The sequence below is a fragment of the Salarias fasciatus genome, chromosome 23 (assembly GCF_902148845.1).
Source record: "Salarias fasciatus chromosome 23, fSalaFa1.1, whole genome shotgun sequence".
Classification (NCBI taxonomy): Eukaryota; Metazoa; Chordata; class Actinopteri; order Blenniiformes; family Blenniidae; genus Salarias; species Salarias fasciatus.
In genome coordinates this window covers 22338418-22350458 of record NC_043766.1, presented here as the reverse complement: position 1 = coordinate 22350458, position 12041 = coordinate 22338418, and the positions used below count along the sequence as shown (strand labels likewise).

General features: G+C 38.7%; 1 protein-coding gene across 1 annotated transcript; it reads left to right on the top strand.

Annotated features, from left to right (window-relative positions):
* The first annotated feature begins 9556 nt into the window (after positions 1-9556).
* Positions 9557-11566, top strand: LOC115381753 (mast cell protease 1A-like). The gene is made up of 5 exons (XM_030083343.1): positions 9557-9673; positions 9748-9895; positions 9980-10115; positions 10690-10950; positions 11034-11566. The coding sequence occupies exons 1-5, from the start codon at positions 9616-9618 to the stop codon at positions 11196-11198; spliced, it is 768 nt and encodes a 255-aa protein (XP_029939203.1). The 5' UTR covers positions 9557-9615; the 3' UTR covers positions 11199-11566.
* Positions 11567-12041: the final 475 nt, after the last annotated feature.

Sequence of the window (12041 nt, the reverse complement as noted above, 5' to 3'; positions counted from 1 at the left end):
ACTACTCATACTACTCACGTGTGTGTGTGTGTGTGTGTGTGTGTGTGTGTGTGTGTGTGTGTGTGTGTGTGTGTGAGAGAGAGAGAGAGAGAGAGACCGACAGAGAGAGAGAGAGAGAGAGCGAGAGAGAGAGAGAGAGGAGAGAGAGAGAGAGAGAGAGAGAGAGAGAGAGAGAGAGAGAGAGAGAGAGAGAGACTACTGCATATGAAGAGTTGTTGTTTGGTTGCTGTTCCAAGTACACAGAGAAAAAACACAAGTAGTACATCGGTTGTGTGCAAAGTAACATTCCCCTCCGGAATAACTGCAGATCAAAGGCAAAGTGACTGTGGCATAGACTTCAGTGTTTTTGGGAAGATTTTGGGGGGAGGCGCACAACACATGGATCATGGTGAACTTATAGGAAAGATCATTCAGTGATACTTGCTGGGGGAATGGGGGATGTTACGACTCAATGTTGTATATTTAGCCTTACAAATAAGCAGATGTGAATTTATCATTGTATCCAAAACACATTTCACATTTTTCCCTGAGGATTTCCGATTCATAGAAAGAAAGCTTTTTCTTTTATTTTTTTTGGGGTACTTCTAAAGTCAAATGTTAAAAACATACACCACCTTTAAAAGATACTGTCACATTGCCAAATGTGACACTTTAATATAAATCTTTTTTTTAAAGGAGGTAGTTTTTTGGAACATCTGTACATTTAATCTCTGATCTTTCTCTTTCCAAGTACAGTATGTGTTAAGGGTATATAATACGTGTAAAAGTTAATATATGTCATGTAAGTTTTTTTCTCTGCTCCACAATATTGTTCTTTTTCGCCAGTCTCTGTCTAGTATGCTCAAATTGAGGATATTATCAGAATAAACAGAAGATAGACAAACCATTTGACCTTGGACCACCACGGACTCAGGCCCAGACCACACATTTTGCCCAACTGCTGTTGTTTGGGACAAAATTTACCAAACCGGAAAGAGAAACTGACTCACTTTTGAACTGTACAGATGAGATATAAATGTCTACTGACTGGAACACAATGATATGAATTTGTCTGCTTTGTCTGTATATCTCGGTATATGAGCAGAACCCAAAAGAAACTAAGCTAAAAACTGGAAAAAGGTACTTTATTTCCTGATATAAACTGTGTTTGTTTCCCTCTGTCCATCTGCTTGTCACATTTAACTACATAAACACAAAATATGCAATGTGTCTCATCTTATCTCTGATCGTTAGGTTTGAGTTCAGTGAATAAAAAACTGTTATCCACCATTTAATACAGTAGCAACTGTAGGCGAACCAGATGCCATGTAGCAGCGGCTTCATTATTTTGTACACAATAGTAAAACGTACTGCTTCTCTGTCAAATCTTGCTAACATTTCCTCAACAGCAAGGCTGTTGCTAATAGAACATTTAATATATTTAAAACATTTTGTACTCTTTAACTGTTTGAAGTTAATGTTTATTGGTGTTGTTGACTTTTCTGTTGGATTGTAGTCCTATTGTTAAAAAAGAAGGGAAAAATAATAGTATCCAAGTCCATATTCAGATCAGTTTCAATAGTATTATTCCTGGATATTAATACATTTGTGATCCACTCATCGTGAAGAGCTTTTAGTTACACGCCAGTAATAGCCGGTTGTAAATAAAGTAAACCTCTCCAAACAAGCATTTCGTAGATTAATATCAGCTGAGTAATGTCATTTGAGTGCCTTGGTCCATGCTGAGTTTGGAAAACTTCAATAAAAAAAATGTGAATAAATGGTGAGTCATGGCTTTCTTGGGTTTTTTTTCCCCTCCCTCAAAGCAATGTAGTATGTGCTTGGCACTGATTGTTAAATGTTGGTAACGTCTCCATCAGAGCTCTTCGAAATAATCCCCCTCCTCATCATAATCATGACAAAACTCGCAGCGGGAGAGGCGTTGATGGGGAGGACCTCCCCATGTCTCATGAATGGTCCGCGGTTATGAACTATGCAGCCGGGCATCAAGATCGTTTACACACAGATGAGCCGTCCAGTGGCACAGGAGGCCGCTCGCTCTTTTCAACGAACAGAAAGGAGCATCTAGGATGAATAGCGTCTGTTTGGGGTGAATAAAGGCCAACCTTTCAGCCTGTCATAATGTGAGATTACTGTGACGGGGTACATGTCTGGTCAGAATGGCGTGAAGTCACACAGTAGTTCAGCTTCAAAGGTCTGGATGCAGCACACAATTACCAGTATAGGGGGTCTGGCAGTACTGTTGCCATGCAAATGTCTTTGTCCTCAGCTTTGTACCCTTGCAGTGCTGTTCTATTTGAAAAGTGAAGACAACTTGTAATTGTTCACCTCTAAATATAGACATCATGTAAAAGAAAAATAATTGACTAGAAAATTTTTATGGGAAGAGGTTTGGGAGCTCAACACCATTGTTGAAGCTGGATGTTGAAGGCAAAGCTAATGTAGAACATCTCAGGCTACATTTTGCAAAAAATGGTGAAATGTTACTTCTCAACTGAGTGTTATTGTATGGCGTTGAAACATGGGAATAAATAGCATATTTTATGCCTTTTTAATGTTGTAGTTGAAAAACGATCACATGATGCAGCAGTACAAGGAACATATGTTTGTCATCTGACCCTCAGCTGGAACAGACACCTTCAAACATGCACACCATAAAGTAATCCCATTTTCTGCCTGTTTTCTTGATTGACTCGCCTGTTTGTCAGTGTCCTCTATCTGCAGTGCTCTATCTCTCCTCTTTTAACCGTCCAAGAATGCCTCCTTTCCCTTTGGCCTGAGGGTGAGAGTGGTCGTCAGTGCCAGTTCCAGGGACAGCAAATGAGAGCTGTAATTATCATTGCTCCACCACTGTCCTGTCAGCGTGCTCGCCAGCAAAACAAGAGGGATCCTTTGGAAGTCTTGATCAAAAGCTTTGGCCTTTGATCATGAAGCAAAAGGAAAAACCTAAACAGTGCGCAAAATCAATGAGGAATGTCCCAACGAAAAAGAAAGAGAGGGTGAGAGAGAGAGAGGGAGAGAGAGAGAGAGAGAGAGAGAGAGAGAGAGAGAGAGAGAGAGAGAGAGAGCTCTGGAGAATGCAAATGACAGTCGTCCAGAAGACATCCTTAACTCCTCCTCTGCCGTGACATTTTGATGTCAGCGCAGCACAGGTGTTGTGGCGGCATTGGATCTAACTGAAGTAAGCGAGAAACGGGAGAACACCTGGGACGTTTCAGTGGGTTGTGTCTTCATGAGTCTGCAAAGGCCTCTCATTAGTTTGCAGTCTGATTCTGACCGAAATGTGATTGAATCATCTTAAAACACTGTGTGTGCATCGAAAACTCTGCATCAGTTGAAAAATGTATTGTTTGTAGAGAAGTTTACCTTGATTGCTACAAAACTAATTTAGTGCCGACTGAAAAATAAATAGATAAATAAATAAATAAAAACTAATAATAGAAACCCATTTTAAGGGCCTCAGCCAAAATCTACAGGGGCACAAGTCATGCTGCTTCAGCGACAACAAACCACAGCCTCTGGAACCTTTGAAACCCTGTGTGGTCATTTTCTCTCACAGTGACTGAAAAGAACTGTGGTGGGTGGGAAAGAAAAAAAAGAGCCCCTCGCCACTCATAATACCAATCTTATGTATGTAGACGAAAATGGGAGGGATGGGAGGGGTTGGGGGGTGGCAGACGGACTAAGGCACAATTTTAAAGCGCTTATTGAATTGCCATTACAGCTCCTGAGACTAATTGTGGCTGTTGTGTGTCTCTCGGTGGCCTAGGGGGCTCTGGAGTGGCCCTGTATGCTCTTACTCAGTGGGGTTTTCAAACCGAGTGGCCCTGAAAGAGAACAGGACCACCATAGATCAATGGCAAACCTTTCACTCTTTCACAGGCCTTCGCTAATCCTTCTCATTTGTCTGCCATTTGTTGAGGCACATTCACAACTCCCTGAATTTAGGATTAGGGCTTGTTTTGTTACAAAAACAGCCCAAGTTATAATGCTGAATAGATGGACTGAAGGGTGGACGACAGATGAGTGTGCATGTGAGTTTTTGACATGTGAGCTTGTGTGTGTATGGTTAATAAGTATACACTACGGTGGTTATGAACAAACTCACCAGAATACAAAACTCTTTCAATGTGTTTGATTGTGTGCAGTTAATATGAAGCAACTAAGGTCTAAAAATCTGACCTTTAGCAAGTGTTGTATTCATAATATTGGTGTGACATTTTTAGCTTATTGTGTCAGTATAGTTTTATTTTGAAAGATGCATAAGTTTAAAGTTGAACTGTGTTCTTACTGTGAATTTTACAGGTGGTCCTTTTGCATAAGAGGTCAATTTAAAGAGGAAAAGACTAGAAAAGGGTCACAGCTGGCCATAATGAAGGAAATTCAAGGAAAGACAGTCACTGAAAATCTCTGATCTTTAGATTATCCTGGAAGTTTATGACTTTGTCTCAATACAACCCAGTCTCACGACTCAATAACACACACAGACAGGTCAGGGAAGAAGAGAGACAAGAGGGAAATGAAACAAAACAGAAACTTCTGGTGAGTTTGGAGGTCAGTCAGTAGTTGAGTTCAACACAAACACGCTCACAGGCATACTCCTGCACGTGGCTGCCTGTTCCATCTCGATCATGATAACATCAGTGCATTTTTATTATTAAAATGCTTGAAAGTTTATTTTTCCAGAGATACCAAACATGACACGCTTGAGAAAACTCACAAAATATCTAGCCGGCCAACTGACAGCTCTGTCGTATTTGCCATTTTAACTGAAAAATACTGTGGGAGCTGATGCAAATCCAAATCCAAATCCATTCCAAATCTATGTTAGTTACACAGTGTCTGTCAGGTTTTTTTTTTGTTTTGTATACAGATGTGTTTGTATATGAAGCCACATTCACACACGACGGCACAGAAAAAGACAAAGTTCACTGTCCTGAGTTACCTTTTGGAAATCAACATTTCATAAGAGAGACGAAAAACATGAACAAATTGATTCATCACACACAAGTCTCTGCAAAGGAAATACAATTCAGTGAAGTTACAGCACTTCCCGTTGAAGCTTGGAGTTTGTCCCCATTGTGCTGTCTCTGCACGGCTGTCTTGGCAGCCTGCAGCATGGCTATCAGACTGAGGGCTTCTCATCACTGTGTGGATTAGTGTTCATGTCTGAAGCCACTTAGTGTACCTTAGACTGGGCTGCTGAGTGGCACCTGCGCCACATTTTCCCTTAAGCCCTGCCATGCGACGCCGCAGGTATGTGCTACCGACTGGCCAAACCCCATGTCGGGCATTCTCTGGATGCCTGCAGCCCTGCCAGACACCGGGGGATGAGGTAAAGAGGTGAGTGGAAAGATGATTGTATAAGAAGAAAGTTGGTCCAACTAAATGAATATGAAAGAATAAAGATTTGATTATGGTTTGATTTGGAATTGTGCAGATATGAGAAAACGTGGTCATCATTTTGTTTTCTGGATGCGGTGGTGAAGCTTGTAGAGAAAATTAAGATCTGCACAGACATTCTATAAATGGTTAGAACAAATAATAGACAAAATACTGACAATATGAAAGGATATCAGTTCATCATATGCTCCACGCTCAAGTGAAAAACCTTATGGCCAATAACTATTAAGATATTTTTATATCTTTGCAGAGAGGTCCTTCTCAGAATAGATAGTTATTGATAGAACCTGTCATAAAATAAACACATTTATACATAATAGCCCTTTAGAGAGCCATTACATTTATTGAGTAGATTCCAAACCTTTGGATTTTAGACAATGGTGGGTTTAAATCTGAAGGAAAGGAAAAATTCCTCTGAATAAGCCTGTTACTTTGTACAAAGAAGAAATTTGACCAGTTCCTGTGAAGTTTGCTATTTAACATGTCCAAAAATCTAAATTTAAGTTTTGCACTTGTTTCTTCTATGCTCAGTACGGAATGATGTTGTGGAGTAACTTGCATAAACACAGTATAAAACAATGCTGATTTAAAGTTTTTCATATGCTGCTATGCACACTTTTAAAACTTCAAAAGTCACCAGAGCTAATCTAAGCTGATACTGTAAAGCCTTGGCTGCTCTATCCAACATACAGTATGAAAACAAACTTATTTTCTCTATATGTAAGTATTACACTGAGTTTCAATTAACACAATTTTACTGTAACTATATGTTTTCTTGCCCATAAATTATAGCAAATGACTGTATTTCACTAACATTTGCTGCTCCCATTTTTTTTAATATACAGTTTTTACAAGAAACTTATGCAGTAGAAACCCAACACTGTCTGCAATTTTAGGCATAAAAGGTTGAATTTTTTACAATATCAACATGTTTAAGCAACATTATAGCTGCTGTGACAAACTGTATTGGGTTATACATTATGAAAAAATCAGTGTTGAGTGTTTGAGAAAACAGCTGTGCAGTTTAAATGGAACAGCCTCCCTCAGTTTACCATCTGTTTGCTGTGCGTGTAGTGGCACCACTGCCCAGGGAGATACAAGTGTTCACAGCATTAGGCCAACATCTCTCTCTGTATGTATCTGGAGCAGTGACACAGTGATCCCACATAGATAAGACTGTTTCTATCTGTCTCTAAGATATAAGGGAAAGCAGAGTCAGACAATGCCCAATGAGGAGAAAAGTAAAATTGTGATTAGGAAAGGAAAGCAAGTCACAATACAGTTAGGAGCACCAGGTATGTTTCTCCCATACAGAATACCTGTGACAGGCTGCGACAATTAAAACATCTTAGAATGTAGAAAATAAGCAATGCACAAAAAGGATTACTGAAAAAACATAGTGGCAACCTTACCTTAAGGATTTCCCTCTGTAAAGTCTGGTCATCTGAGGCAGGCCAGCCACATGTTGGCAACAGTCCCGGTCAACATCATGAAGTTGTCTTTGGCTTTAAGTGGCTGGAAAAGACCAAAGTCAGAGCCGCTTCATGCAAAGTCTGAGCAGTGCCAATGTCTATCCACCCTACCCCTCAAGTCTTGCTTGTGTTTGAAATAATTTTTAATGCCAGGGAAACCAGAAAAACTCTGTGTTTTGTCACTACATGCATGGAGATATTTCTTTAACGCTGCACTCGCTTCCTTCACATATTAATAGGATTGTGGTGGGCAGTAAACTTTCACATTCATGTGCAATGTCAAAAATCTGCTTTTTTCTCATTTCAGTTTTACAAGAGTGAGGTTTTGAAATAAGGCAGGTGAGAAAGTTTTTATTGGATTAAACTCAGCAGGTTTTATTATTGGACAATAAGCATGATTTGTAAATGCCAGCGTCTTTCTTCAAGGTCTGTCATCATGTTGAAGAATAGGAAAAATTTACATTGGCTGAAAAGCACTTCATCCAATCAAGGGTGTAGAAATTTAACGTAGTCTTCAATAAGTCCTTGCCGAAAGCTTGGAAAAAGAATAACAAATGGTATATTATGTTTTCTTTTTTGCCCAGCACCATATATGTGGAACAACAACTCTCAAATGTACACTGAGAGCATTAAAGTAAAGCAATGCAGTCTGGACCATCTGAGAGATTGAAACGTATGTGAAAGTCTGGACTAATTCATAAATCCTGTTTGTTTGAACATTATAAGTCATTTCTATCACAACATAGTGAAGACCTCCTAGGCTAATATACTGATTGTAAATCAATATTTTATCATTTTGAAAGAACACCACACCAGTGGTTTCCAACTTTTTTTGTGGTCACCTACATATTACTCCTAAAAAAAGGCTGCACATTTGCCTAAACATAACAGTGGAGACAAACATTACAAGACATTAAAGACACACCCAATCTCAGAAACCTAATGAAATCACAAACAAACAAAAAGACTTCTGAATAGTTTCCAGGACTGCTTATGAACCTAGAATGTATGCTTGAGTTTATTTTAGTGAAGTTCTGACAATCTAAGGACAGACAGACTCACTCAGCGAGGTCCCAGGACCAAGTCAGAAACCACCATCCTGTGATCTTTAGCGGTAAATATATATATATATATATATATATATATATATATATATATATATATATATATATATATATATATACATATATATATATACATATATATATATATATCTATATATATATATATATATATATATATATATATATATATATATACATATATAATATATATATAATATATATATATATATATATATATATATATATATATATATATATATATATATATATATATATATGTATGTATAAGAGCAGAGCACCGTTGATAAGAGACCAATCCCTCACATAACAAATATAGAGGGACATACAGTCAAATTCACACTGACAGGCAATTTCCCGTCACCAGTTAACCTCTCTGGAGAACCTAGAAAAAAATCACATGCATACATGATGAAGAGGCTCCACAAAAAAAAGTCCTTAACAGGGATCAATATTCTTACAATAACATGTGAGCACGAGCAAACTACAACATTGGTCTCCGGCCTTAGTCCTTTAGGGCCCCCTCTCCTGATGTTTTAGATGTGTCGCTGCTTTTAAACACCTGAATCTAATGACCATGTCACCGCCAAGCCCCACACAAAACCCAACGAGGAGCCCCTGACTTTGACCTAATTAATTCAAGATCAGGGCCCTCCAGAGCCCACTGTGAACAGGACTGCTCTGCTGGCAACTCAGCTTCCATAATGTATAAAACTTTTTTTGTGTGTAGCAATTTCACAAAATTTCAGTTTGTAATTTTGACATAATTGTGTCCATGGTAATTATTATTTTACAAACAGCTTTAAATTGTTGTCAGACATATAGCATATGTAAATGTAGAATGATATAAAGCTATATAGCTACCTTGTGACACTGTTCCTAGTCCTATCTGACTCCTGATGTTACTATAATTTGCATCCTTCCACTCCAGCTCCACAAAAAGATCCTTACTGTTCATGTTCACTCTTAACTACAACAGTTGTATTTGCTGGAACAGGTCATGGATATTGTTAATTTTGGCAGCCAGTCAGATGCAATTTGAAGGATTTCTTTAACAACTCAATTTGTGACTGAGTGTCAGTGGAAACACAGCGCCCTCTGATGGCTGCACATCACAGCAGCAACTTCAAAACTTCAATTGTAAACTCTTGCTCTCCCTGCTGGATGTCAGGTATTACTGAAAAAGCACTGCGTGCGCGAGCGCGCACAGTCACACACACACACACACACACACACACACACACACACACACACACACACACACACACACACACACACACACAACAGTGATTTCAAAATCAAAGTACATTTTTCTTGCATTCTTGTATTGAGTATTTGTGATTTTCTTAAATTAAAAGACAGCAACATAAATGTCATGTGTGATTGTTTCTGTATTCATGTGCAGACTGCTCACACTGCTTAACTGGATAGTGAAACCACCAGTGTTGGTGATGCTTCACCTACTCCTCTAGTTTTCACAAGTTTGATTATCACAACTTTAACACAGAAGGGGCAGGAAATCCCCCTGAAGTGAAGGAAAACCACAGAATAACAGCAAAGCTGCAAAGTAGAGGTAACAGCTCTATAAAGTTGTCACCTCGCCCCCCAACAAGGAACAGTTCGATTCAGTCTCTCCTACAAGCATCATTCAAGCCATCATGCAAGCCCTGTACAAGTTTCTGCTTTTACAAGTTCTGGCTTCTCTTGGACAGCAAGGTAAACTTGATCTGTTATTTCACTGTGCTGCTTTCATGTGAGACGTTTACCTTCTTCTCTTTGGTTGTTTTCAGCTCTTGGGAGTGAAATCATTAAAGGGAAAAATGCCAATAAAAAGTCAATGATGTATATGGCATCGGTGCAAAACAAAATGGGTCATGCATGTGGAGGATTCCTGATCAGCGAAGACTATGTAATGACCGCTGCACATTGCGATGATTGGTGAGTGACTGCTCTTTTTGCAATATTTCTTTCCCCTTAATATGTATGACTTGACTGATTCAACAAATTGTTCTTTTCATGCAGGAAGCCTGAGAGTGTTGTTCTGGGTACCCATGATCTCAAGAAGGTCAATGACGCCACAATGAGATACAGCATACAGAAGTGCAAGCACCCATCATACAAGAAGCTTGGCTCTGGAAGCGATATCATGCTCCTCAAAGTAAGTAGACATCAATTCAACTACCATAAAAAAAGGATTTTTTTTAGGATTAAATTTTATTTAAACTGTAGCAATTCGTTTCTGAAGGGGGAGAATCTGACCTCCATTTCACCACTGTGTTGTTCCTCATTAGACTCAGTGCAATTATAACATATTTTGTTTGAAAAATAGATAATTTAGTAATGATTGCAAAATGTCACACTAAGCAAAACATGATCTGATGGTCTGCCAAAAGGGCCTCACTTTTATAAAGAGTATAAACAGTTCCATGGGCATGAGTTTATGAAACACTATGACTTTGGACATTGGACGTTGCAAGGCTGTAAAGCCTTAAAATTACTGAACAGAGGAGGTACATAACCACTCAGAACCCCTAATGCGAGTCCATGTGCCTGTCACCTTTATGGATTTTTGTCTTAATGCTGATACTTGCTATGTTTACACATCATTTTCTAACAATACTATTGCTATGTCATAACCTCCAACTCCATAGACGTTTGTCTATTTACTACAAAATATTTGTGTTTCACAATAATTAACATAACTGCAAAGGTGTTTCTTTATTTGTTTCCAGCTATCTAGGAAAGCTCTCGTTGGCAAAAAACCCATTCAGCCAGTTCAACTTCCAAGTGGTGAAATAAACCCAAAAACATATAAGAAGTGCAAAGTGGCAGGATGGGGGCTTACCAAAACAGGTGGAACGGCTGTACCCAAACTGCAAGTGGCCAATGTTCCAGTAATCGATCAGAAAACATGTCAGAAGTTGTGGAAGAACAAACTGCCCGCTAATGTGACCTGTGCAGGTGGATATGGCACAAAAACAGGATTCTGCCAGGTATTTTTCCTGCCATTTTACTGAAAATATGGTACAATCATTTGGAATGATCCAGCAGTCACTGATATGTTTCTGCTTTCCAGGGTGATTCTGGTGGCCCTCTGGTGTGTGGCAAGGATGTAGCAGTGGCTGTGGCTTCTTTTAACAACAACAAAACCTGTACTTACCCAAACATACCAAACATCTACACAGACGTGTCCAAATTCCTTCCCTGGATCAACCGCATTCTCCGAAAAAAGAAATGCTAAATGAACTGAAATTGTGTGGATGTATTGCTTTGCTTCATTTATTCTCCTGAGCTAAAGAAAGCTTTGCTCATTCAGATATGTTTAAATAAAAAAAACAAAAGATCCATCATACCTTTGCAAGTTTTAGGTTTTAAGATGAGTTAATAAAGATATAAAATGTTTCTTTGTGAATTTGTCATTAGTTATAAAATCAAAACACTCTGCTTGAGCTCATTTAAACTGCTGTCTGGTGAAAAATTTAAGTGAAAACAAAAAAAAAAATCTGTCTCTCTCATACTTGTGGCATAGGAGCATCAATGGTATTATCTGTTGTTTGTTATCTGCTTTGTCTGACACGTAAATAAATGTGTGGGTTCTACCAGGTACATCTGGAACCAAAGTCTGTTTTGTTTTTATTGTTTTAATTCTGTGTCTACATACGGACAAGGCCAGCCCTCGACATGTGGGGCCCCTGAGTGTGACACCTAACGTACTCTATTATAAACCAAATTAACTAAATGTTTCCATGAACACGATGACTATAGCTTACTGCTGACTAACTGCTCCTCGACTGTGAATGCTGCTCAGTCCTGAAGGTATTAAACGACATTAACTCTGATGAAGGAGTAAATAAAGATATACGTAAAGTCACTCTAATGGAAAATAAAGAAAGGCAACAAAGAGCATAACCAGATTTTATATTTATTCATAAATTAGAAGTTGTAATAAATCATTGTGGAGCAGTGAACTCATTCACTGCTAAATTAAACTGAACATTGTCCCTGGAGCTCCAGAAGTCGCTGCTCTGGTGTGCACCACAACCTTCCAAACTAACATAGTGATTTAAACTAAACAAATGAATGG